The sequence below is a fragment of the Lepeophtheirus salmonis genome, chromosome 1 (assembly GCF_016086655.4).
Source record: "Lepeophtheirus salmonis chromosome 1, UVic_Lsal_1.4, whole genome shotgun sequence".
Classification (NCBI taxonomy): Eukaryota; Metazoa; Arthropoda; class Copepoda; order Siphonostomatoida; family Caligidae; genus Lepeophtheirus; species Lepeophtheirus salmonis.
In genome coordinates this window covers 33,502,847-33,528,302 of record NC_052131.2, presented here as the reverse complement: position 1 = coordinate 33,528,302, position 25,456 = coordinate 33,502,847, and the positions used below count along the sequence as shown (strand labels likewise).

The 25,456-nt window shown below is 32.6% G+C and overlaps 4 protein-coding genes across 5 annotated transcripts; 3 read left to right on the top strand and 1 right to left on the bottom strand.

Moving 5' to 3' along the window:
* The first annotated feature begins 3,337 nt into the window (after positions 1-3,337).
* ND-30 (NADH:ubiquinone oxidoreductase core subunit S3) lies at positions 3,338-4,458 on the top strand. The gene is made up of 3 exons (XM_040720461.2): positions 3,338-3,545; positions 3,623-4,036; positions 4,089-4,458. The coding sequence occupies exons 1-3, from the start codon at positions 3,404-3,406 to the stop codon at positions 4,331-4,333; spliced, it is 801 nt and encodes a 266-aa protein (XP_040576395.1). The 5' UTR covers positions 3,338-3,403; the 3' UTR covers positions 4,334-4,458.
* On the bottom strand, positions 4,397-11,779 carry LOC121113989 (VPS35 endosomal protein-sorting factor-like). Its single transcript, XM_040707833.2, has 5 exons — positions 8,933-11,779; positions 6,660-8,863; positions 5,915-5,939; positions 5,544-5,806; positions 4,397-5,455 (listed from the first exon to the last, which is right to left on the bottom strand). The coding sequence occupies exons 1-5, from the start codon at positions 9,626-9,628 to the stop codon at positions 4,540-4,542; spliced, it is 4,104 nt and encodes a 1,367-aa protein (XP_040563767.1). The 5' UTR covers positions 9,629-11,779; the 3' UTR covers positions 4,397-4,539.
* An 80-nt stretch (positions 11,780-11,859) lies between these two features.
* On the top strand, positions 11,860-15,047 carry bora (aurora kinase A activator-like protein bora). Its single transcript, XM_040720422.2, has 3 exons — positions 11,860-13,661; positions 13,729-13,861; positions 13,931-15,047. The coding sequence occupies exons 1-3, from the start codon at positions 12,864-12,866 to the stop codon at positions 14,518-14,520; spliced, it is 1,521 nt and encodes a 506-aa protein (XP_040576356.1). The 5' UTR covers positions 11,860-12,863; the 3' UTR covers positions 14,521-15,047.
* A 115-nt stretch (positions 15,048-15,162) lies between these two features.
* On the top strand, positions 15,163-25,383 carry LOC121125275 (bZIP_ATF6 domain-containing protein ATf6). 2 transcript variants are annotated; one of them, XM_040720450.2, is made up of 7 exons: positions 15,163-15,536; positions 20,174-20,374; positions 20,523-20,933; positions 21,020-21,534; positions 21,609-22,088; positions 22,148-22,362; positions 24,791-25,383. In XM_040720450.2, exons 1-4 carry the CDS (start codon positions 15,485-15,487, stop codon positions 21,364-21,366), a joined length of 1,011 nt encoding a protein of 336 aa, XP_040576384.1. In that variant the 5' UTR covers positions 15,163-15,484; the 3' UTR covers positions 21,367-21,534; positions 21,609-22,088; positions 22,148-22,362; positions 24,791-25,383. The 2 variants fall into 2 exon arrangements, with proteins under 2 accessions (XP_040576384.1, XP_040576368.1); XM_040720434.2 differs by lacking the exon at positions 15,163-15,536 and adding an exon at positions 18,231-20,022.
* Positions 25,384-25,456: the final 73 nt, after the last annotated feature.

Genomic DNA, 25,456 nt, shown 5'->3' with positions numbered 1-25,456 from the left:
GTTATATTATTATGGCGAACAATGCTAAACCTTCATTTTTGATTTTTTCAAAAATTATGCGTTTAATATTATTATTGTTAACTTGCACTTCCTCGAAACTATGTTCTTTTAATTTTAGTTAGTAAAAAATATATGATTACTAATCTAGAAATATTGTTTAAATGGCTTAAGAGAGGCAATTGAAAGAAATTGCATCATTAAATGCTCATAACGTTTCATTAGATCAGCTACAATCAGCTGTGACAAAAGAGGAAGGAGAAAAGTATATAAAAAAGGCCATAGGCAAGAATTACTCCGATATCGATCTGCAATTCTACTCTGTGTCCAAAAAGAACTTACAATTATAACTCGGCAACAAATCGTCAGGGTTATTCTCCGTCTTTTATGACCACATACGAATGTTCAGTCAGGTTTTGAATATAATTGAATCTATTCTGGAAAGGATGTTCACTGCTCAGTAATTAAATAATAATGGCAACTGCTAAAGGAAAATAGAGTTCGTTCCTTATATTATCAATTACAAATTAACTGGTTAGCTAAAAAAAGAACACAGGATTTTCATCAATGTCTATTGATTTTTTTCTGTCTTAGAATTTAAAATATATACAGACAAAGAACAACATTTGAAACAATAGAATGAAATCTGAAGTTACTCTAAGGCATCTCTCCATTCTCTTTATCAAAAGGAGAAAATCTGACCTACATTGAAGTTCACATGTTGGGCATCCAATGGAATAATATTTTATTAAGTCCATACTTGTTCAGTTTAAAAAGTCTAAAGGATTTTTTCAACTTTAGTTATGGTATAACCTTGTATTTGTATTAACCTTGATTCAATTTTCAATCTACCTTATAATTTTGTTAGTCAATCATATGACAAGGCAGAGTAAAACTTAGCCAATCATGTGATATTGTACAGAAATTTTCCTCTGCATTGCATCTTTGCCTTTAAAAAAACTCGACCTCTTTCCTTAAGATTCCACGAAAAACGATACGGGAAATATGATAGAGTTCTTAGGACAATTAAGCATAGTTCTTCTTTGCACGTTTCACCACCAAAAATGAATCTATTATTATCTGAAATTAAATGTATAGGTTACATCTATAGACAAATAAATTCTATGGTTATATCCATAAAGAAAGAAATATTTCTTTCTCTATAATTATATCTTAAACATTATTTTCATTTTTTAAAAGTACTTTAAAAATGAATTAATTCTGAGTTTTCCATTTTTAATTTGATTTTGATTCCGAACCTTCTGTTCTGGAATTAGAATTCATTCGGAATTTTCTCATTTGGAATTGGAAATTCATTTTGAAACTTCCGTTTTGGAGTTTGATCCTGAATCTTCTGTTTTGGATTATTATTCTGAATATTAGGACACATAATTTGATATATGATTTGAGTCTAGCCGTTTGGAAATTGATCATTACCAATTTATATTACAATTTATCTTTTGCTCTTACATATACATTACACTTCCAGCTTCAACCAAAGCCTCCAATCTGCCATAAACCTGGCACAAGCCTTTATGAGGAGCTCCTTGTCTATGTTAGTCACTACCTCGAGAGTCGAAGCCCACAAGGAGTCAATTCTGTGTTAGTTGCACTTTCAGTGGAGTCTTGGCTCCAAAAAAGTAGTCTATGGTGTTCAAACCTGACAAGCAAGGAGGCCACATTTCGGTCATGTCCCGTAGGGCCTTTAGGAAGTCTGGAATTTGATTTTTGCTCTCAAAAAAACGATTGTGGATCTTCATTGCGGGTGTTCCCGACCCATCAGCCTCCTTGAAAGCCTTAGCAACATCGTGAATAGTTGATTTGGGCAGCATTTTCTTAGCCAGAAACATAGAGGTCTTAAAAATGTTGTTTTTTCGGAATCAATCAGGATTCAATTACCCAATTTGGACAAACCTCACCAATTTTAAATTTATGGAAGTCCATAGCATCTACTATAAATTTATAAGACAAGGTTAATACAAGTACAGTTTGGCGTTTGTATGTTTGTCCGTGGATTAGTAAGTTTCAAATTCTTAGTATGTGTATAATAAAATAATTCATTATAAAGGGAAAAAAAGGATTAGCGTGTTCGTCTTAGTATTTTTAGTATGTTTATAATGAAATATAGGTTGATAAAAATACATTGTATACATAAGAATTTCTATTACCCTTTTTATACGGGTATATCCTAGTAATATAGAAAATAAAAATAATAATTGTGACTTTAGATGAGGCACATGACAAGCATGTGTAGCTAAAGCTCAGCCAGGTTGCCCTCTAGACACTTAAGTATTCCATTACTCATCACGACAAATTAGTTGCCTTTTTCCGTGACCGGTACTTTTGGTTTAAACAATTTTGCCTCAGGACATTTTGCCTTAAACCACGTCGCCTTAAAGCCATTATGCATTTAGGATATTTCGCCTTATTATATGAATAAATGAGGTTTATACGTCGTTATTGTTTATTTTTAGTTTAATTATCCTTAAGGCAAAATAGCTTAAGGCAAAAGTACCTAGTTTTCAAGCTGTTATTATTATTCCTTCATTCTTGAGGAGATAACATCTATGTATTGAAAAACTACGTATGAGTGGGCTCATTAAAAACGGAGAGCAACACTGAAGACTTCTTGAGAAGATATCTTTTATGTTACTCAAAGCAAGGGATGTCTGCCCGTCGACGCCTGTTTTATTTTACCTTTATTTAAATGTTAATTTCATATCATTTTCGAAAATTGATTTGTCTTACAATTTTCGTGTTGGAAAAACCACTGTATATAGAAAAAAGGTTTTTTTCATACTTATTCAGTATTTTGGAATATATTTTTAAAGTAATTAACACAACTATTTTTACATATATTTTATGTCATAATTTAAATAAAAAGATTGTTAAGTTTCCCAAAACAACGGGAGAATGGAATTTCTTCGAATTATAAGTGAATTAATTACGACTGTTCATTATTATTTTTTAATGTATATAATAGGAGCTGTAAATGGAAGAAATATTAATATGATATGTCCAAAGAATTCCAAATTACTTTAATTATAAGAAAGTGCATTAATTACATATTGTAGTTCTTGGTCAAATTGATTTTTTTTCAAAGTATTTTTTATTTATTTACACATATATTAATTTCTATATTACCTATATCTAATTTTATTTATAAAATAGTGTTTCTAAATTTGTGCTACATTGTCGAAATTTGATAAATTTTGTTAAATATCAATCAAATTCTATTAATACAATTTATGAAAATATAATATTTATAGGTTGCGTTAATTACGCAAGTTATCTTGCTAGCTAGTATTATTTATTACTGCTGACGTAAAATCCAATCCTTATGACGTCATATACATCTGATTCATTACAGTGAATTAAAACGGACTGAAATAAATTTAAGAGAAGGATGGCCACTTCGTCCGTAATTCGTCGATCGCTATTCTGTGCCTCCGCCTCTAGAGGTTGGTTCAGCTCTGGTGTGAAGGTATCATCGCCAAATGTATTTAATATTACGAAAAGATTTGAGTCTACTGAGGTAGAGACTCGACGTAAGTGATCCAAATTATTTTAATTAATGTATCCTTCAATTTCATTTTGTTGTATATTACTTGATTACTCATTACAGCAACGGTTCGCAAGTTTGACCCTGTGATGCGACAGAATCTTCAGGATTTTGGTCAGTACGTTGCAGAGTGCATGCCCAAGTACGTTCAAAAGATTCAACTTACTGCTGGCGACGAGCTAGAAGTTCTTATTCATCCTGATGGCGTCGTACCCGTTATGTCATTCCTGAAGGATCATCACAATGCTCAGTTCACAAATCTTGTGGATCTATGTGGCATGGATGTTCCAACTAGAAAATATCGTTTTGAAATCATCTACAATCTCCTTTCACTCAGGTACAATTCGCGTATTCGTGTGAAGACTTATACTGATGAGCTCACTCCTATTGACTCTATCGTGGAGATTCACAAGGCAGCAAACTGGTATGAAAGAGAGGTATGGGATATGTTTGGAGTTTATTTTTCCAATCATCCTGGTAAGGAGGTTTTCATTTTCTTCTGAATGAATTATAATCATTATGTTTTCAGATTTAAGAAGAATTCTAACTGACTACGGATTTGAAGGTCATCCTCTCCGTAAGGACTTTCCTCTGACTGGATTCTATGAGTTAAGATATGATATGGAACATCAAAGAGTCGTACAAGAACCCGTTGAGCTTGCTCAGGAGTATAGAAAGTTTGACCTTGCCGCACCATGGGAACAATTCCCCAATTTTCGTGAACCTTTAAAAGCCGCTGAAGAGGTTCCTTTACCAGAAGAGCCAAAGTTATAAATAAACTATTATCACAGTTGTAGTAAAGATCAATTTTAATTAATTAAGAAGGTCAAATATATATTTAATTAATAAATTTATTAAATACCATGCACATTACACATTAAAAAACAAAAATTTTACAATTTCTAAGAGATTTTCATAATTTCTACGAGATTATTTCTTTCTGACTAGTCGATATGAACAACAAAATCAATAGAGAAGCACTAAGTAGCTTTTCCAAGCTCGAACTTTTGTTCTAAAATCCTGGATGAACTATAAATACATTTATCAACGATACCGGCAATGGTGAAAATGCCACCAATAATGGCGCAAAGTCCAGTTGCAAAATGTCCAAACGACTTTTCTTTTTCTGAGTATTTGACCATGACCGGAGCGAGTTCATAACTGAAAAAAACACCGGGCATTCCACCAGACTCAAACGTGGACACATCTTTTTCCAAGCGCGTTACTGAATATTGATTTCCGGTAAATGTACTCCCGTCCATACGGGAGTATGTTGTTGGAACTATTTTAAGATAATATTGATACATCATTCCATTCTTGGGGGAAATGACCACAACTTGATCAAGCACATTATGTTTCCCATCAAGAGTCTTGGAACCAAAGCTAAGATGACGTATACGATGGGTTGTATTGAAGTCTGTTGATGCAAAGGGCTGTAAATCGTGGATATGTATATGGTTTAGACTAAAGCTTTTCCCTGGAACAATATGAAAGGAACCACCAACTCGATTAACTAAAAGAGATCCATATATCTGACATCCTTCCTTAGTTGTACGTTCAAGATTTTCGGAGTCAAGTCCGTTATTGCATTGATCAAACTTAGCAGAAACAAGATTCCAGCCTTTTTTTCTATATGCTTCCTTGACTTCAGCACAGGTGTTGCAACAATTATTGGTTGGAGTTTCAGCTCCATAGCAGCTACCACAGGACGGAGTAGTTGATACACCAATCTCCGTTTTGTTCTTAATTTTAGGAACCTCTCCAACTTGAGTCTCTCTTTTAGGATCCTCAATAGGATTCCCTGCAAGATTGAGTCGTCTTTTATAAATGTTATGCACAATGTCAACATGAGATTCTCCGCTAATATCCATTGCATCGAGAACAAGGAAATCGCAACTAGAAAAAAATGAGGAACAAAGAAATTGTAGATTTTGATAAATAATATTAGTAAAAAACTAAAAATAATATTTTGTAAGCAACGAACCCTACGCTACTAAAGACAATATCCAAGTTAATTTTTAGTTTTCCGCCTTTAGACGTATCAACAAAAAGCTCTTCTTTAATCTTTGGCGTCAAGTATTCCCGTATCTCAGTTGCAAAGAGGAATAACATTAGTAGACCACTCAGAACGGTGATGGTACCACCACAGAGCGTTTGAATACGAAAGTCTTCCAAAGTCTTGGGGTAAGCATCTAATCGCTTCAAAGAGTCCGTCCAGTATCTCATTCCGAAAGGAATCACAAGGATCTATGAAAACCTTTATTAATTAAAGGTATCTGTAAAACAATAATTGTATATATGATTTATCAATTATAAATTTTAATATTATTGTCAATGTATTAAGTTTGTATGTACGTAGCGAATACAATTTGAGATCTGGCTTAAAAATATATTGATATAGTTAGCTATTTAGCTAGCTAGACGTCAACCATACAAATCAAGAGCTGGTGTATGTATTATAATTTATAAATTTTAAAATACGTTTCTTTATTCTCTGTATTTCGTCAACTAATTATATGTATTATATGGAACACAGGTATATCGATCGACGTCTACATAAAGATAACAACTGCTATTTAATATATTTTATTTATATTATATAGTTATTAAAGAGGTCACAAATTATAAAGTCCACCTCAACAAAGTCACATTGACATATGCGATATGAGTATGACATACACTATTCATGAACCTAAGTCAAGCCTGCCTTCCAGGCAGATTAATATATATTTTACTAATATTAAATTGAGATAGATCTACTCATAATATTATAGTTGCACGTATGCCCGCTAAAAAAATACATAACCAGGGTATTTATTTCAAAAATTGAGACAGATACAGAATTAAGACATAAAATAAAAGTTGTTTATAATTCTGAGTTACATATTTAGGGTTATGTTGGATTCTGATCAGACCCAATTCTTGGGCTCAGGAGGCCGAGTTTGTTTTTCCGGTAATAATTTTATTTTATTTTATAAAATATGCGGATTAGAGAGTTTGTCTTAGTAAGTATAAATAAAATATATGATACGGGTACGTCCTAGTCTATTTTCTATGGTCCTAGTAATATGATATGTTTTTATTTAAGTAAAGCAACGACTAGTTTTCAAATTTAACAATGTTTTCGTAAAATAAGCGATAGTTATCACATTTCAGAACTGACTGATTAATATTATTCAAAATATATTTTCTGGATTTTATTATCCACTTCTCCTTGGACTCTTTTGTCAACTTCCACAGTTTATATGCTAAGTTGACCATACCTTTTGACATGTCTGAGTAATTAAGGATTATACAGATAAGCTCAAATAAAACTTCGTTATTTATAGGTTCATCTATTGATAAGTCTAAGCAATGATTCAAGACGACGGTTGATAGCTCGCAGTTGACAGTTGCAATAAATTCTATGTTCCCACAGTAAAGTTGAGCGTTAGAATCCAGTCCTTTAATTTCATATGGATATCGTTCCCAAATAGTGACAGACAGAATCCTTAAAGTATTTAAGTACACCATTGAGAGACCCTTAGATGTCCATGATGGAAATGTAGATATCCGATTCAATGCAAATCGAAATATATCAAGGGGTAAAGCTCCCTTCTCCCCAGAATCCGGTAATAAAATTAAAGTGGATAATAGATTATTAATACAGCTAATGAGACGAGTTTCATTAAGCTCTTTGATAAGGGGAATTAAATTGAGTGCAGATCGAAGACAGGAATCCGCTTGTCCTATACAATGATTAAATAATCCAATCTGAGCTGTGTGTGTAAATGCATAAACTTTAGATATTGGATCTTTGAGGGTAGGTATGGTTATAAAAGAAAAAGCAATACATGCTTGAACAAAGCCCTTGGTCTTGTGCGTATGCTCTCCATCAACTCTTTTGTGTATGTATATAGCTAAATCATTAACACAGGTTATCAATTCGTATTGAACTCTGTCTAAAAATCCGAATTTTCTTCTTATTTCTGTGTAAAAATTCAAACGTTTCTCCACACTTTTATGAGATGAGTCAATGAATCGACATACAGAGCAAACCAATAGGGATATTTGTCTGATCTCATCCTCAACTGTAAATGGAGAAATTGAGTCTGTTAGCATTTGACATAAATATAATAACACGTTATTTGCCACCGAGTCAAATTCTTTAATTTCATTAGAAAGGCCATCTCCACGGAAAAGGCGTTCCAAAATGAGTTTAGATACTTGGTATCTGTAGTCTCCATCAAGAAAGTTATAAAGTGGAAGGAAATGAGCCATGGATAGAAAAGCATAAACAAAGTACTCATATTTAAGGACTTTTTGAAATAGATTTTTCAAACGAGCTCCAAAGAAAGACCCACTATTCTCCTTTAAGTGAAGGACAATGTCCTGAAATAAGATATTTAATTCCTTGAGTGAGCCCTTGAAGTTGATACATAAAAATTCAACCCAAATTATAGATACATCTAAATAGAGATGTATATCCTGGATCGTGGTAGCAACACTCCACACACTTTTGAGGATTTCAAGTCGATGAAGGTGATAAAAGGGAATTTCGGGGGAGTTGATGAGAGACTTGCCAAGAGAGTATATTAAATTCCCCTGAGAAAATGACTCATCCTTGCATTCAAGTATAGTTGGGATAAGGGTTTGCAAAAGGATTTCTGAGACAAGAGAAGGAGAACTACTTCTAATTAAGTTATTAAGTAATACACCACTATGATTTAACTCTATATCTAGATTTTGAAAGTGTTTGAGCATGATTTGATCCTTATCAAAATCTGAGATTAGGCCACGAAGGGTCCCTTCTAATATCCATTTAATGGGGGTTTTAAGGGATTCTACGTCTAGCGTCTGATTGGTATTATTTAAAAGATAAACCATTTCTTCATAATTTAATTGACCAATTTGACTCCGAAGAGATTGGGTTATAGCCAGACTTTGAACCACTCTTAATAGAAAACAGCGTGTGTATAAATTAACTAAAGGATCTGAAACACCTCTAATGCTAAGACTCAGTCTTACTAAAATATCACTGTAATCACCCTCCGGGATAAGTCGATAGCATTTAAGCAATGAGGTCTCTAAATATAATCGAGGCAAAAGTTCTCGTATTGCACTTATCTTGGCAAACCAATTTCGAGTGAGCTCTTGCGCAGACTCAACAACATCCTTAAATGAAAAATTGATACGAATACCAGGGCTTTTTCCAAGAAGTCTGGAATAGGTTGCTTTACCAAACTGATAAATGATCTCAGACAAATGATAAAATTTATGATGATAAAAGGACGGGTCATCATATTCATGCAGCATTAAAGCAACCTAGAGAGAAGAGGAAATAAGTTGGTATGATACTATCTAAATATACGGATGAATAATTAATAGAAGTACCTGAATCGTTAATTTAATAGCAGATACTTTTTGATCCTCTTGCCAGTATTTGTCCAAAGAGGATTGAAGATAATGAGAAAAGTGAAGAAGCAAAGTTCCAGGAATACCAAATTCAGCATACGCATTAATGTCCGCCTCTCTTTTCTTTATCGGATCTTTGGGACGATGTCTGAGGTCTTCCAGCCATTGCACTTTTGAGTATGAAGCCTCTTTATTAAGAATTTTATCATCTAGCATTTCTTTGATTATAAATAAACATGACTGCGGAACGATAAGAACATCTTTGGTAGAAAAATGATCCGAAGTCATCATAAAAGTATGCCAATTGTCATCATGGATTTGTGGGGAGTAGTCAAGGGCACATCCCAATTCCGGAACACTATCAGAAGCATCATTTGCACTCAATGCAAATAAGTTTAAAGGATCTGTCGCAGAGCAGGAGCCCCTCAAGTAATTGCTCTTCTGCAAATTAGATTTTATATAAAACTTTGTTAGTGGATCTTCATTCTTTTCTATTCGAGAGGATGGAAGTCGTTGTACCATAATTGGATACTTCCATCCATCTTTGCTTCCCCATGTAAAGTTTGTCATCTTATCCTGTAACTGAATATTCCGGTAGGAGTTTTCATAATCATCGTATATCTCTGGGAATTTTTTTAACGTAATTTTAATATTTATGTACGTACGTGCGTACATCGATTGACATGTAGTTATTATTGTTTATAAAAATATATGATTATGAATTTCTTCAAATGACGTCACTAGATACTGCCCATCGGTTGAGTTTTATATAACACCACCAAACGGCACAAAAATCGGCTACGCAACCTCATGTGGAGGTGTGGTTAATAATATTTTGATGAAAAAATTAAGTAGTGGGATCATAGTCAAAATGTAAAATTTATTTTATTTTTTAATATACTCATTAAATATGTCACTCATATACTTATTAATTAGGTGGCTTAATGTGGATCTAAAACTAATGATCAAAATTTTAATACTAAAATTAGAACATTTTTCATTAAAATAGATGCTTCGAACTATGTCTTATCGAATCTATGGTAAATATTTCTACATAATCCCATGACAAAAAAAAATGGCTAAATAATGAGTTCAATAGGATATTTATAAATTTATGTGAAGTACTTTTGGGGTAACTCCTTAAACACAGTGAAATAGAGTCATGAATATCAAAATGAAATACTTAAATAGGTTAATTATGTCTGAGAGATTTATTATAACATCATGTGCGTACTCCTTCAAAAATCAGTCCCCAATTTCATTGTATAAAATGATCTATTAAAACTCTTTATTTTGCAAATCTTTTGACATGGAATTATACAGAAATGTTTATTCAAGATTATATGTAATGCATAGGTCGAAACAATCAATCTATATTATTTGAAAAATATTCCAATTTTAAGCATTTGGTGAATATCTACATTATGCTACCTAATTAATAAGTATAGGAGTGAGAATAATATATTAAAGAATAAAATAAATTGTACATATCGACTAATAACCCACAACTTAATTTTTTCCTCAAAATGATATTAAACCCCCGATTAGGTTTGTGCAGCAGATCTGGTGCCACTCCAGATATTTATAGAACTCATTTCCACATCTTATTAACTCTATTTTTTAAACCCTACGAATGTATTTACTCGGTTTTAAGATCAATTCGAAGGCAGTAGAGGGAATTAAGGCGGATCAATTATCGCAAACCTTATATATAAGAAATGGGTACATTATAGAATATATTATATTATTCATACACAATTTCGAGTATCAATTTTTTTCACGTGATCGGTAATCAAGGAAAAATCATATAAGCAATAATTTAAATTCTTAATTAAGTCATCTTGTTATTAACAGACTCATAATGTATATCATAAGTTTAATCCATCAAAATTAACCTTAAATTTTGACTTTTCTTAACTGAACAATTTTTTTGGGGGCTCAAATAAGATCTAGTGTCTAAAACACGTCTTGTTGTTGAGTTTTTAGGGGGGATTTAAACAATAGATATTAACTAAGTCTACAGTATTAATGACTTAATATATTATTAAAAGTGTAGCTATACATTCGCTTTATCATCCAAATTTACCCTCTCTCATGAATAGGATAATTTTTATACTGGGTAGAACGATAAAATTTTGAGGTGACAGGATGTGGCCCTCAAATGAAATCACACAAAAAATACCATTTTCGGAAACTTTTTTTTCATCACCTTGGGAACGTTCCTGTTATTCGTATCAATCCAGCAATGGTTCTGGCTGCTGTGCACCTGGTCATGCCAGAAGTTATTTTCGTTTAAAAAAAAAACCAGAGAATGTTTGGCTTCTTGGGATGCTTCAGTTTGTCGAGCAACCTGAAGGACTTGATTAGCCTTCTTTACTTTGTCTTTTCAGTCAATATCTGGGTGTCTGGTGGACCTCCACTGTAAATCCTCCTTCACACATGTATTCATAGTTGTTTTTGAGACCCCCAAACCTCTGACAATATACCGAATAGGTCGCTGGGGAGTTTCATCAATGATTGCCTTGACCTTTTCGATGAACTTCTTGGTCTGGGTCTTCATTTCTACCATCTCCAAAGGGTATTCCGAAGCGTTAAGCTGTGCCCTAAAGAGTTGAACTATCCAGATTTGCGTTTTGAGTCCTAGTAATGGTCCTGTTGTGATAACTTGGATCGGTAGTGAGCATGAATTGTACAGTGGTGCATCTCTGATCTCGTTCGTTGAACATTGTGTCACTTTCAGACATGACAGAATGTCGCTATAATGTATTTGTATTAATTACTGTATTATATATTTAGGTGAATATAGCTCATGAATCTAACACAACTAGCCAAATAGTAGATGTTCTGCTACAAAAAAAGAAAACTGGTTTTCATCTAACATAAATTGAATTTTGTCGTCTTTTTCTAGCTAGATCAACAATTTTATTGTTTTACCCTTTACATTATTTATAGAATATTTGTTACAAAAATTTAGGCCAGAGTTATGGATGGGTTAAGAAACAATGGTCTAGAATTATATGGTTGTCACTGACCACAAGAAGGGTTGCTATAATATTCTTTAAACGATGAACTACTTCCAAACACGTCCGTATTCTCTAGGATTGAAATCACTTTAGGTTGATTTAAGATCGAATTATATACTAATACTAATCAAGGTTAATAGATTAACCTTGATAGTAATACATTATTTTAAAATATAAGTAGACTCATAAATAATTAATTAATTCTCCCTAAACTTTATTGGTGATCTCCTAATCAATTGAATATAGGTTCTATGGCATTAGTTATATAGAGCAATGGTATAACTTTAAAAAATTAATATTACATTTTGTTTAATTAACGTATATTAATTTTGTATTACTATTTTGTATGATGCTATGAATTGTCTGGAATTATTATTCGTTTGTCACTACTTTGGGGCTGGATGAATAGTGGTTGCTTGTGTCCGCGGTGCTGCTGGTAGTCTACGTGTGGATTTTTTTTTCTAGCGCATATATTTTTTCCTTTTTCCAGCTTGTTTCTTTCTAGCGCAGCTAGATGAGACTAGTAGCCACAACTCAGCAGCTGTAGCAGCTTACGCTCATCTTTTTTCTTCAGCTTATTGTTGCTGAAGAGGGATTTTTAAATTTCATAACTTAGTGAGATATTAACGGTCACGGATTGGGGGCGATGAATGAGAGAAGTAATGAGAGCCCTTCGTCACCCATTGAGAAAGAGAATATGGAACCCTTTCATTTTGGAAATAAGGGGATGCGAATGCTGATGATGCCCCTGGAGGTTCAGCGCCTTATCAATGAGAATTCCTCTTCTTCTTCAGGCTCTTCTCCAGGACCTAATTCTTCTTCAGCTGGAATTTCATCGCCTCCTTCCTCAGCCTCTCCACGAGGACCCCTTAAGACCATAATTCGATATGGAACGGATCCCAATCTCTCGAGTCCCCCCTCCGCATCCAGCACTCCATTCATCAAAATTACCAATGTTCCCCCCCTCTTGTGATGATACCTCACGTCTTTTGTTCCGGACTCCAGGGCGATCCAGCTCACAACTCTCTGTCTCTTCCAATTCCAGTTCCTCTAAGAAGACACGAACTCCCTCTGGACCTCGATTGAATCCATTTGAAACGGCTAGAGAAGACCTCCACTTACCTGTCATAATGTCTCCCAGCATATTCGCCACTGTACAAAGTCCCAGCCAAGTAAATGATGACCATTTCTGGTCACTTGAGGATAGAGCAGCACTTTTTCCAGTTCACATTTCGGAGGACTCTCCTTGGAAACAGGAAGAACGAAAGTTAGACCCTGAAACAGAGATTAAAACTCAGGAGGCTCTCAATCGATACTTTGATCATCATCATCAAATTACCTCTCCTCACACTAATGTTGCTCCGAGTAATTTTGCCTCAGACGCATCCACACAAACGGAACTCTCTTTCCCCGCTAAGCTTCCTGAAGAAATTGAAAACTTGTTGGCGCGATATACTAATAACATGGGAACTCCTGGGGACAGTACAAGCATGTCAAATGCTTCATTGCGAAGAAAACTATTCACTAATATCAAAGGTGAAGAATTGGATGAAACGGTTGAAGATGAAAACAATTCTTCTAATGACGAAGATGAGACAGCACCTTCCTCACCCATTCGTCTTGTATCTCCTGGAAGAGTTATTCTTACACCCCCAAGAGAGGGAGGCTCCTATTTCTCGAAAGAGGTAATGTCTCAGAATAATAATGTCTCATGGATGACTAATCTTTTTTATGTAATAACTATACATACAGAGTGATGGAATAGTATCATCTATAACGCCGCCTTTTTCTTTCGGTCCAAGAACTTCTGATGCTCTACCTCAAATCATGGATTCTCCCCTGTTTTCTCCAATCAGTAAAACGCAGAGGCTTACTAAGGAATTAAGTACGTTAATATAATTATACCTATTTGATTACATTTGTGAAAGGTTTAATTAATCTATTAATATTCTAGACTCATCCATGTCGTCTCCCTCTCCATTGAGAAATATGTCAGATAATGTGTTAATGCAGAGTGTTATTCTAGAGGAGAATAACGGGGGAGGAGAGGAGGGAAGGAAATCAATGGGAATAGGAGGAGCTGCCATGATGCCCTGTCTTGTGGACCAAAACGTATCGAATATGGATACTAATTCTGCAAGTTGTTCACCTATCAAGTCGCATCTTATTCCAATGTGCAAAGAGGACGAAGATAAGAAATCTTCGACCAAGCTAACTTTAGACAATTTGACTTCGAGTATGACATTTAATGACGTATCTGAAGTAACTTTGCCTACTAACTATTCATCATCTACTATGGGTTATTGTACGGGTAATAGTAATAATCATCCTTCTTTGTCAACTATAGCAGAATCGGTAGGAAATACGGACTCAGGAATGGTTACTGGGGATAAGTCTGTTCCCTTTGATTTCTTTCCATCCTCTCTGCAACATCCCCAAAATTCTGCAAGACCAAAGTCATATATGGTGTCATATGGTGTGGAAGAGCATAGTAGTGATATCTCTGTTGGATTCCCTCTGGGTTCATCCACTCCCACCAAATAGGCAATTAAAAAATTAAATATATCTATATATTTTTCAAAACAAAACAAAACAAAAAAAACTATGAGCTTTTTTTAATAGAAAAATACGTGTTGTTCCACTTTGCAATAATTAAATAACTGTCTTTATTCCAATAAATTTTTTTATTGAACAGATAAGCATTTAAATCTTTATAGCTAGAGAAAAAAACCCACACAAAATCAAATACATTATCTATGAACTATTTTTCCTTTATTCCCTCAAACTTACCAAAGTTCCTAAATAACTCAATTTTCATCCCTTTCACCCTGTTTTACAACTTGTTATTTCATCCATTAATGATTGATATCAGAGTTCTTGGAAATATAATAAAAAAGATTCGCATTGTGATTTTGACCTCTACTACTACTACTCCTACCTCTACATACTATGTTCATCTTATATTGTCTGTTTTCTGACTGAACAAACATCTTGATAAGCTGTTTATACACCTTGTTTTTTATATTGTCTTGAGCAATAAAGTCCTGATACTTCTATCAGACAAAAAACTATTCATTTTTAGGGTCTTATATTAATAGATGATATAAAATAATGGGAATTACATACTAAATGTAATATGGCTACAGTGACACTTGACTGTTAAAATCTTATATGGTCACCTTGATCAATTCATATCTTTTTTTTGACACTCATGACGTCATGTGAAAGAATCGGCATTTATATTATACCAGCATCTACTTCAGTGGCCAAAGGTGGTGTACTACTCTTATTTTGTGTCGTATGTTGTTACTTAGTTACGTTACTGTATGTACTAATAAGTAATATCAAACATCATATGTGTGAATCTTTTTATCTAATTAAGAAGAACTGCATACATAAACAACGAACTCAACAAAATAACTAAGTATCTGCTTAGCCATAAATACAAAACTCGAGGAATTCCCCGAATGCCTGCTATATAATTTTCAATCTTTATTCGAAACTACAAATGAAGGACCTAAATGATTTGGAATTTTCATCCTTTGACTGTCTAGCCTCAAGTGAGTTACTTAAAAGTTAAAATCATTGTTCATCCCTCGTTTGAAGTTTCTTTTGTATCATTCCCCCTTCGTTTTGAACGGATCCTCTCTCTTTCTTTCTCTTAGTATAGAGTTTTGATGTTTTACAATTGATTAATTAATTATTCATTATGTGCATACTCCATGTCCGATATAATTGACGGAGCATATGGATTACGAATTTATTATCATATTTCAAAGGATCAGAAAGGAATTTCATGTGAGGATTCGATTTACATGAACAAGTTGTTAAGCATGGAACTCTAGATACCTGGAATAAAGACGGTATTTTTCCTTTCCCAAACGAGTCATTTTTTCTCTTAATATATCAGAGTAAAATAGGGCCCAAATATATTTTTAAAATGTCGAACTAGAAATTTCAACAAAGATGGATGACAAAAAAATAAAAATTGAATAAAAAACCTATTACTTACACCGGATATCTTTAAATATGTTAATTTCCATCGAAAAATGTATTCTAAATACAAATTATGCAATAAGAACTGTAAATGTATGGAGTATCAGTATATAATGGAAGAAGGATCTATGACTCAAATGAAAATAAAAAAAAATCCATTTATCTAAAATTCCATGGTTAAGGATACTCTAATTTCTAGGTTAGTTTCCTCATCTCAAATAAAACATGTTGTCAATTATTGTCATCATCAAGAAATCCATGAAGGAACCATGGAATATGTCAGTTTTTGATGCCATGATAAACCCTCAAGACTAAATAAAGTTGTTTGAACTTAATATATTATATTGGATTTAAAACAATTTTGTTTATATTCGATTGTAGTAGTTAGTATTCCATTCCTTGTAATACATCAAATGTATTTGGTTTTTTATAAAGGGCTTAATATTTATATCTTATTTTAGTAGTTTTCAAATATTTTAAATAGTTATTTCTCTTTTTTGTAGAAGCTCAGAAATACAAATACGGTTAATTCCAATGACATTTTTGATTTAAAACTAATATTGTACATCTGTATTCATATTTCATTCGCGTTCAACAGCCTTCAACCTCGTATCAAGTGTATCATTCATGTTTGAACGGGTTCAATTGGATTATATTGAAAATTGGTAAACGTAACCTCATTTCTTAGCTAATGTAGGTACTGTCTGATTTGCACTGTATCTTAATTTTTGTTCATTGGAGAAATGGATATTTCTTGTATAAAATCTTCAGATCTCCTTGAAGTTCAAAATTATTGTTGCCATCCCTAGGTGTTAAATAATAATGTAAAGTTTTATTAAAATCGTTAGTTTATTTTAGTTTAGGAAGAGTAGCCCTACAAATATACGCTCGCTCATACTTATTCCGATTTTAGAATTAGAATGTGTGACCATCACTCCATCCTGGGAAAGATTATGGTAATAAAAAATTTCAAATTTGATTCTTCGTTTGGGGATCAATAACAAAATCTCAATTTTTCATCTTAAAACCATATGATTGCACGTTTTACTCTTGGCTCCAGGCCCATGATATTTCCTCTTATTTCTACGGAACTTTGATGATTTCAAAACATTCTAGTATTTAAACAAATGCAATTCAACCAATATTGCTGCTAAACTATGTAAATATAGACCACTGATATATACAATTGAGATCAAATACACACTAATATTTAGGGACAGGTTTAGGGTGCCACTTGTCCCTGGAACGCACTTGATGTATTTTCTAAATAAAGCATAAAAAGGGATCCGCACATTTATCTTTGGCCTATGCCTCACTCACTATAAAACCGGCCCTGCCAATAGTAAATTAATAGGTTTACTATATATCAGAGCTACTAATAAGTTATTTTTTACGAGTCCGAGTCAATTGTCTTTTCATTATGAGTTAAAAGTTGAGTTTGATTAGACATAAATGCGAATCGAGTACGAATCTCAAGCTCTGATTCCGTTGTCATCGATATTGTAATTCACATAATACTAAAAAATTGAGCTTAAATAATAATTATTTTAAAATTTCAATCCCCGGGTCTTATTCAATACATGAATCTTACTTCAAGTCGTGAATTTTTTCACTTGGAACCCAAATAGAGGGTGAACTTGTAATTTAATTATTTATTGAATCTTATTAAAAAAAAGGCTCTAATTGCAAGTCTCTAGCTCTATACTAACATTGTATTTAAAACTATTAGTAGACATGTTTAGAATTACCATATTGACTAAAACAGTTACATTCTAAAAGTGTATTTACTTCGCGTATTGGTAAATTATTTTTTCACGGTTTGTAGATATTTCTGTCAATAATCATACTCGATTTCAATGTTTCTTCCCTATAATTGTACTAATCTATTCCTTGACGTATCGTAATTCCTCAAATGCACTTTGCATTTTGATAAAGCCCTGTTTTAAGTATGTTTCTTTTAGGAGATTGCTGTAAATTTGTATTGGCTACATAATAAATCTAATAGATCTTGGTCTCAGTTATTTCCTATCTTGACCATTTAAGAGCTGTATTCCCATTTGTGTATTTACATACAACACTAAGATGTCCTTTCTAAACGTTTAATTGATTGATAATAATAATATTAATAATTAACAGAAAATTCAAAAGTGAATTAAATGTTCATTATTTTTGTTATGGAATAAGAGATATTTCAGTAATGATTAATGATTCGCTCATCAGTATCTTTATACATATTACGTAGAGATCGATATGGAAGAGGGGATTCTGTAGTCGTATAAAGAGATAATGAATTATGTTCTGAGATTTTCATATAATATATTAGTTATATATATATTTATTGTAAACTAGTTTTGTATAAGGAATCAATTCTCATATGTAGTGAGTCAGCAAAAAAACAATATTGAACAAAAATCATGAAAAGGGGGAAATATGTTCCATTTTTTTTACATTATAAAATGTTTGAAATATGTAATCTTAAGACACCCCCCTAATTTGATCATAATTACTTTTGAAATGTACCGATTCATCTGAAAATTTGTATGTGATACATAAATTAGTTGTATCAAAATATGTTTATGAGGGTGGAAATAAGACAGGGATGATTAATTTGTTTATTTGTGGGTTATCTTTCCAAAATTGAATAATTACATTGATTCCCTTTTGATTGTAATACTTCTATACACCTCTTTTGCATCGACCCCATTACATTTTACAGCAATTTAGAAGAAATTGTATTTCAATATTGCTAAATGCAAGATAATAGAATATTTCCGTGAATCAATGAATGATATGCTTTGTATTCAAATTTCTGGGATGAGTTCAGATATACAAGAAGATTGTAAATGATAGTCTAAAATCTTCCTTTTGTTTTATGATATTTAGTTTAAGCCCCATATAACCCCTTTTAAATAAAATATATCAATTTTTTCGTAATGCCATTGAATTTTTACTACTTTAAGTGCAATTTGTGGTTCCTCTAAGCAGGGATGTGGCTAGGTTTGATCCTAGGGGGGTTAATTTTTTTAGAATTGATAACCTTTTTTTTAATGTAAAAAAAAAAACATTTCATTTTTTTGGTAGTAATCCTTCTATTTTTATTTATTACATCGAATTTTCTGACTTATTTTTAATAAGGGGTTTCCTCTTCCAAAGTATTAATAAAAATAATTTGTTGATATCAATGGACGAATATTAATTAATTCGTCGAAGAATACAAATGTAATTCAGGGTTAATTTGAAAATAAAATCATTCTAGCTTGCTTTCGTGTTGATATGCTACATATACGTATTCAATTCATATGAACCATACATATTCAATTTATAGCCGTACAAAAAAACACGATAAATTTAATAGAAATTCGTCATTTAGGTACATAGTTTAGTTTAATTTATTGATTACAAGCTATGTACCCACACAATTATGTTAGCACTCAATAATGCTAGAGCTTTTTTTAAGGTTTTCACTTTACAGAGCATATTTATCCAAAAAAATTATAACTCCATTGGTTCATCTACCACCTTCAAAGTAAATTTACCTACCTTCACAAGATCAGTTCAATTTCATTTACTCAGTTAATTTTACATTGTATATACAAACATAGCTTAAACCCCTTCTTTCTTTCCTACACATACATATGATATGCACACTCGAAACGAGGTATTATTATATCTTAAAAGTGTGTAAGAACTAAGCATGCACTCACCACCACCACCACTCACTTGCCTTACTACCTAACGTAACCGGCAAAACAAAAGTTAAATAGATATAAACGAAACAAATTTCTTATTCGGTTTCATGGTTTTTGTTGCATATTAACTAGATGGATATTAGTTCTTTATTCCTTTACACTTGAAGAAATATAACTCTTAAATAATCGACATACTACTAAATGGCTCGAGTCTTTTTTGGAAAAGAAGCGTATGATGAGGTTCAAACAACAATGACCACCACTACTACCCTGTTTAAACCCTCTAAAGTAATTAAGATCCATCACACCATTGTTGACGTAGAGTCACCACAAAGTCATCTGATTAATTTAAAGAGACAAGGTAGTTCCATAAAATATATGTACATGATATATCCGGTCTTAGTGACCAGAGTTCTTAAGCAAAGATCTCTCGTCTTTCATATTATGCTATTTAACAAGATATCCTATCTTGATCTATCATTGAATTTATTGTGATTATCTTTTTTTCTCAGACGAGTTCCCTTCGTTGGACATGAGTATATCTGGACAAGATGACATCCTACAAACAATTTCCAAAGAGTTGGAGCTCTCAGAATTTATTGACGATGACTTTAAAATGACATCAGGTGGTTCTCCTGATGAAGAGTCTCTAATTTCAGGACTTGATCATGATGACAACTCTATATTCGCTGATATCCTCAAGGAGAATAATTGTAAATAGATAGAACTGATGCTTATGTTTATTATATAGATATATATATGTATTTACATACTTATCTCATATAATTCTCTCTTTTATAACCCTAATAGCTCCCAATTATGTATTTACATACTTATCTCATATAATTATCTCTATTATAGCCCTAATAGCTCCCAATTTTGAGGATGTAATCATGAATGCCGACTCTCATTTGCCTCTCGTAAGTAATCACTCTGGACTGAACCCTCCATCTCCGACTAATTCAGACTCTGCGGATTCTGGCATCGGTGGAAATGGATTATCTCACCCTCAATTTGGAGGAATATCTCCTCCTACCAGTCCACTACAAGCTCAACAACAGCAACAACTGTATAACATTACCTCTGCTTCTCCGCCCAAGTCTTCATCTGTTTTCTTACTTAATGAAATAGCCTCAAGTCTACAATTCCCTGAAACTATGCCTCCTCCTGAAATCATCACAGTATCAGATCTATCAAATCTAAAAATTCAAATCCCTAAAATCACGAAGCCTTCTCCACCCTCCATTCCTGTGCTATCAGCACCTAAAAATAGTGAGTTTACTTTATTTCTATTTATGGATGCTTCTCCTGAGACTAAAATTATTTTATTGATATTTTTGTTGTCTATCCCTCTACAGTTTCCAATAACCTTGCGGCCCTACCTAATCTTGTGCTTACGACTGAGCAATTGGCTCGTCTCAAGGAGGCTGGAGTTCTTAAAGCTTCAACGCCGCAGACATCACATGTTCCTTATGTCATCAAAACTGAGCCAATGACGAATACGTATGTCAATAGTCCGATGGCAGGGAACTCTACAATGACGACGAATTCTTCATATTCCTCGGATACAGTAGAATTGAAGGCTCTGAAGAGACAACAGCGTATGATCAAAAATCGTGAAAGTGCTTGCTTATCTCGAAAAAAGAAAAAAAGAGTATGTGACCAGTTTGGAGGAGAAATTGAATTTGGTGTACATGGAGAATGAGAGAGTGAAGAAGGAGAATGAGGCACTTAGAGAGAGAATCCATACTCTTGAAGCAGAAAAGTCTCTTTGGAAAGAGGGATTTTTTGATAGTTCATCCATTCCAAAGAAAAGTTCTGTTGTTCTTTTTGTATTTTTATTTGTCTTTGGTATCAACATGGTTTCTATTAGGTGGTTACTGCTTATTATTAACATTAAATAAAAAAACACAACTGATATTTGACCTCTAATTTTCTTATACTTAGGAATAGTTTTCTGAGGAGTGGCTCTAATATTAATTCAAATTCACTTTCTGAAGTATCTTCTTCTCTCCCTATCTTAAACAAATTTCATGGATCGAGCAGAAATGGACGCAACCTGCTCTGGATATCGGAGAATGAGGATCAATTAAATTTCAATAAATCTTTGGTAGCAAACAACATTTCCTCTCTATGCGAGAACTCTTATTTAAATAAATCAGAGTCTATTCGTCTCGAAAATCAACTTCGTGGTTGGTTCATTGATGATCAATCCCTTTTCTCCTTAAAAAATAAAAATGCTGAACTCCTTCGTGAGCGAACTGGTTTTTTACGAAATGGGGGTTTAGGAGGAAGGAAGTCTCGGAGAGTGAAGAAGAAATCAACGCCATCTGATCAAATCACCTCTTTTTCTTCAAATCTATTTAATAGTCTGGGAAAGGCTTACAAGTCTATGTTCTCTGAGGGTGGAAAAAAACAGAAGCTCTAGTGAGTATAATAAGTCTTTGTTTATCATCATTTATTTATACTTATCTCCATATTTTTAGTAGTGGAGTAGCTCCATCCAATTCAAAAGAGATTGGAATGTTTAATCACTTAAGTCGTAGTCAATTCAACTCCTTATTTAGGGCTATATCGCGACGTGACGATACATTTTACGTCGTTTCCTTTTCGGAGGATCATTTTCTACTTCCTGCAGGCGCTCAAAATCAATCCTCAAGACCTATTATGTCTTTGTTGTTGCCTTCTACCCCCAAAAATAGTAAGATCCATTTATTAATTACATGAGATAATAAAAGTTTTATTATGTATGCAATAACTAGTTTCTTAGTCATCGAGCTTCCATTGGATTACATATCATTTATGCATATAATATATAATTTATACATACTAGGCCTCGACTGATTTATCAGTGCTCCGATAAATTAATTATTGGCCGGTTAAATATATGTAATTGGAAGAAATTTCAAGATGAAAAAAAGATCTCAATCAATTTCTGTTAGGAAATAGTAAACATAAGTCTAATAGGACTTAGATCACTAAAACTAATCCCCCATGCAAGATTTTATGACGTTTTCAAATTATTACGAATCTTGTTAATTTTTAATTGTTGATTTTTTTTTGTATAGCGATCACAAATATAAGTGTTATTTCTTAGTGGTTGGTGTGGCCACAGGTTGCAATTATCTGGGAGTGTAGATAGTAAGGGAAGGGAATGCATCTAACTAGGATTTCAACTAGGGGATAGGGGGGGAAGGTATATTATATATTTGTATTGAGATTTGGTCTGAGACCGATTTTTTCCCCCAGTTAGATCTTAAGTGATTTTTTCTATATAGAGATATTTCGGTAGGCGAAAGTTTAAGGAAATTTTACTTCCTTTTCTAAAAAGAAAAGTAAACAAAATATCATTTTACTACGAGACTGGTCCATAACGAACTTGCCCCGAATTAGTTCTGTCTTGCAAAAATTATAGCTGTCTCAGACCGGTCCAGAATTTTCAGACCAACACCCAACACTACTAGTATATAATATAGTACTTAATCTATTTTAAGCAGTTAAGAAATATTTCATAAAAAAACGTAAGTATACAATTGACCATTTATAGGCCTATATGAGGATCTGAGAAAAATATCTTAAATGTTGTCAGACCTCAATAAAGACACTAAATTCCCAGTGGCTACTAGGAGTTATTGTCTACATCACATACGGAACTCTCCACTATGCTTAATAATGGTTTGGTTTCAATCTCTAATCTTGAGAAAGGGATTAAAGATTGAAACAGGAGAGGATAGAAGGTAATCCAACCAAATTTGAGCAAACCTGTCTTGAGAAGAGCTCAAAGTCCCAGGGACTTTTTGATATATTTTCTAACGCAGTTTAAAAATGATATGATAATTAATTATTATGCATGAATACTAGAAGAGTTACAAAATGTTTTACGTGAATTTATATGCCCTGATTATTTTATGTAGTTGAATATATATATATGTTGTGTACAAGTTGTGATGTCTATACAAGTTAAAATCAAATTGTACAAGTTGTGATGTCTATACAAGTTAAAATCAAATTGTACAAATTGCAATTTCTGTGTCTTAAGATACATTATTTAATTACAACAATGGCTATTCTAATTACCAACTAAAAATTAATATTGTTATTTAACTTTGATCTTTTCAAATTTTCATTTAATTATGTATTTATAAATGGGTATTTGACCTTAATAATGTGACAAAGAATACTTACATATTAGTCATTTGTATTAAAATATCCAAAAGTTAGACCATTAATATGTCAATCATCTATGGAATATTCAATTATTGTATTATCTTCATCACAAGTCCTGTAAATTCTTCATTTAAAATTAGGCATATATTGAAGACAACTACAAAAAAAAACATTGTTGTATATTTAGTATTTAATTGTGTATCATCATGAATTACTTAACATGCATCCATGGTAGACTTTAAAAATTGTACAAATTTAGAGAGGAAATTTAAAAGTCTTTTTAACACTTCATTAGCAGGATTTCAATAGATATAATTATTTGGGACTGATCTGGAAACCTAACGACTCCAATAAAAAGTATAACTATTAAAAATGATATCAAATAGCTAAAGGTATAAAAAATGAGTAAAATAACTTTTAAAAAGAGCAATAAGGCCGAGTTAGGTTTGTCAACTGTGGCGGAGTGGCACAACTTTACACAAGGTAGACAATGTGTTCAATTTATCGCTTCTATGCTACAGATTTACAAACGTCTATTTAAAAAAGTTAACTTTCGGATTTCGATTTTTTTTTTTTTAACTAGATGCCCTCTAAATTATGGTCCTCTCTCCAGAATAAACTATACCGCCTCTAGGCTACTGATTTTTAAAAGTATACTTTCTTTTTCAATTTTTTTATTATAAGAAAATAAATTTTGAATCTTTAAAAACTTATAAAAGTATATATTTGTTAATCTTCTTGAAAATTCAGCTGCACTTAAAATACACATCAAAGAAAGGGAATAGACTCCCTTACCCCTCTGTCATTCTCCCACTGGTTGTTAATGGGTTTTAGTAGATAAAAATTTTAATTTCGATTGTTGAACTATTTTTCAAAATAGATTTTCATTTTCTGTTAATATTCGACTACTCAAACTCATTATTGATTAATTTAAAATAATTTTTTTCTTCTCTCCACAATAGGTTCACAAGGAGGTATTTCAATGATGCAAATTGACTGTGCTGTCATGAACACACGCTTGGTAAGCTTGAACTCCGATTCATACTCTTCTGATCAGCCAGGCAAAAAACATCGCAAATCCAAGAAAAATTATAATTCCAAAGATTCAAATAGGACCCTTCATTGATTGTATTAATGATGATGATAATGTTTCGTGTATTCGATTCTGTTGTTACTTTCTGAGATTTTTTACTGTCTAGTCTTTCACTACTATCAATCTATTATATATTACCATAAGGAATTAATTATTTTTGGCTTACCATCTCTTAACTAGGTAGCCAATCATGCGTCTTTATAATATATATAAAGTAGTATTATGTACTGTAAATCTTTTAATTTATATACTTACCTAGTCGTTCTTTTACGACTATGTTCTTGCATTTCCAATTCATATTTTTATGTATTAATTACTGATTATAATTTCTATAAATTTTATGTGAATATTTACTTGTTTTTTCTTCTTGTTTCCTTTCGTCTCTCACATTTTTGTATGTCTTAATTTTGTACATTGAAACAAAATATAAAATCACAACCTGTGATCAAATTTTTCTCCTCACAAGCTTTGCTTTAAAATCATGCAGTACCAATATATTGCAATTTTTATAAATTACTTATCTAGATCGAGAGTG

Excerpts from the sequence above, each read along its gene's own strand:
- LOC121113989 (XM_040707833.2), bottom strand. The coding sequence starts at position 9,628 with ATGTACGCACGTACGTACATAAATATTAAAATTACGTTAAAAAAATTC. Across the intron at positions 5,940-6,659 it reads ATTGTTAAATTTGAAAACTA|CCAGATCTCAAATTGTATTC; the intron begins GTCGTTGCTTTA and ends TATATTTTTAAG. Across the intron at positions 5,807-5,914 it reads TCTCAAATTGTATTCGCTAC|ATCCTTGTGATTCCTTTCGG; the intron begins GTACATACAAAC and ends AGGTTTTCATAG.
- bora (XM_040720422.2), top strand. The coding sequence starts at position 12,864 with ATGGAACGGATCCCAATCTCTCGAGTCCCCCCTCCGCATCCAGCACTC. Across the intron at positions 13,662-13,728 it reads GCTCCTATTTCTCGAAAGAG|AGTGATGGAATAGTATCATC; the intron begins GTAATGTCTCAG and ends CTATACATACAG. Across the intron at positions 13,862-13,930 it reads GAGGCTTACTAAGGAATTAA|ACTCATCCATGTCGTCTCCC; the intron begins GTACGTTAATAT and ends TTAATATTCTAG.
- ND-30 (XM_040720461.2), top strand. The coding sequence starts at position 3,404 with ATGGCCACTTCGTCCGTAATTCGTCGATCGCTATTCTGTGCCTCCGCC. Across the intron at positions 3,546-3,622 it reads TACTGAGGTAGAGACTCGAC|CAACGGTTCGCAAGTTTGAC; the intron begins GTAAGTGATCCA and ends TACTCATTACAG. Across the intron at positions 4,037-4,088 it reads TTATTTTTCCAATCATCCTG|ATTTAAGAAGAATTCTAACT; the intron begins GTAAGGAGGTTT and ends TTATGTTTTCAG.
- LOC121125275 (XM_040720434.2), top strand. The coding sequence starts at position 19,863 with ATGGCTCGAGTCTTTTTTGGAAAAGAAGCGTATGATGAGGTTCAAACA. Across the intron at positions 20,023-20,173 it reads GATTAATTTAAAGAGACAAG|ACGAGTTCCCTTCGTTGGAC; the intron begins GTAGTTCCATAA and ends TTTTTTTCTCAG. Across the intron at positions 20,934-21,019 it reads GCTATCAGCACCTAAAAATA|TTTCCAATAACCTTGCGGCC; the intron begins GTGAGTTTACTT and ends ATCCCTCTACAG.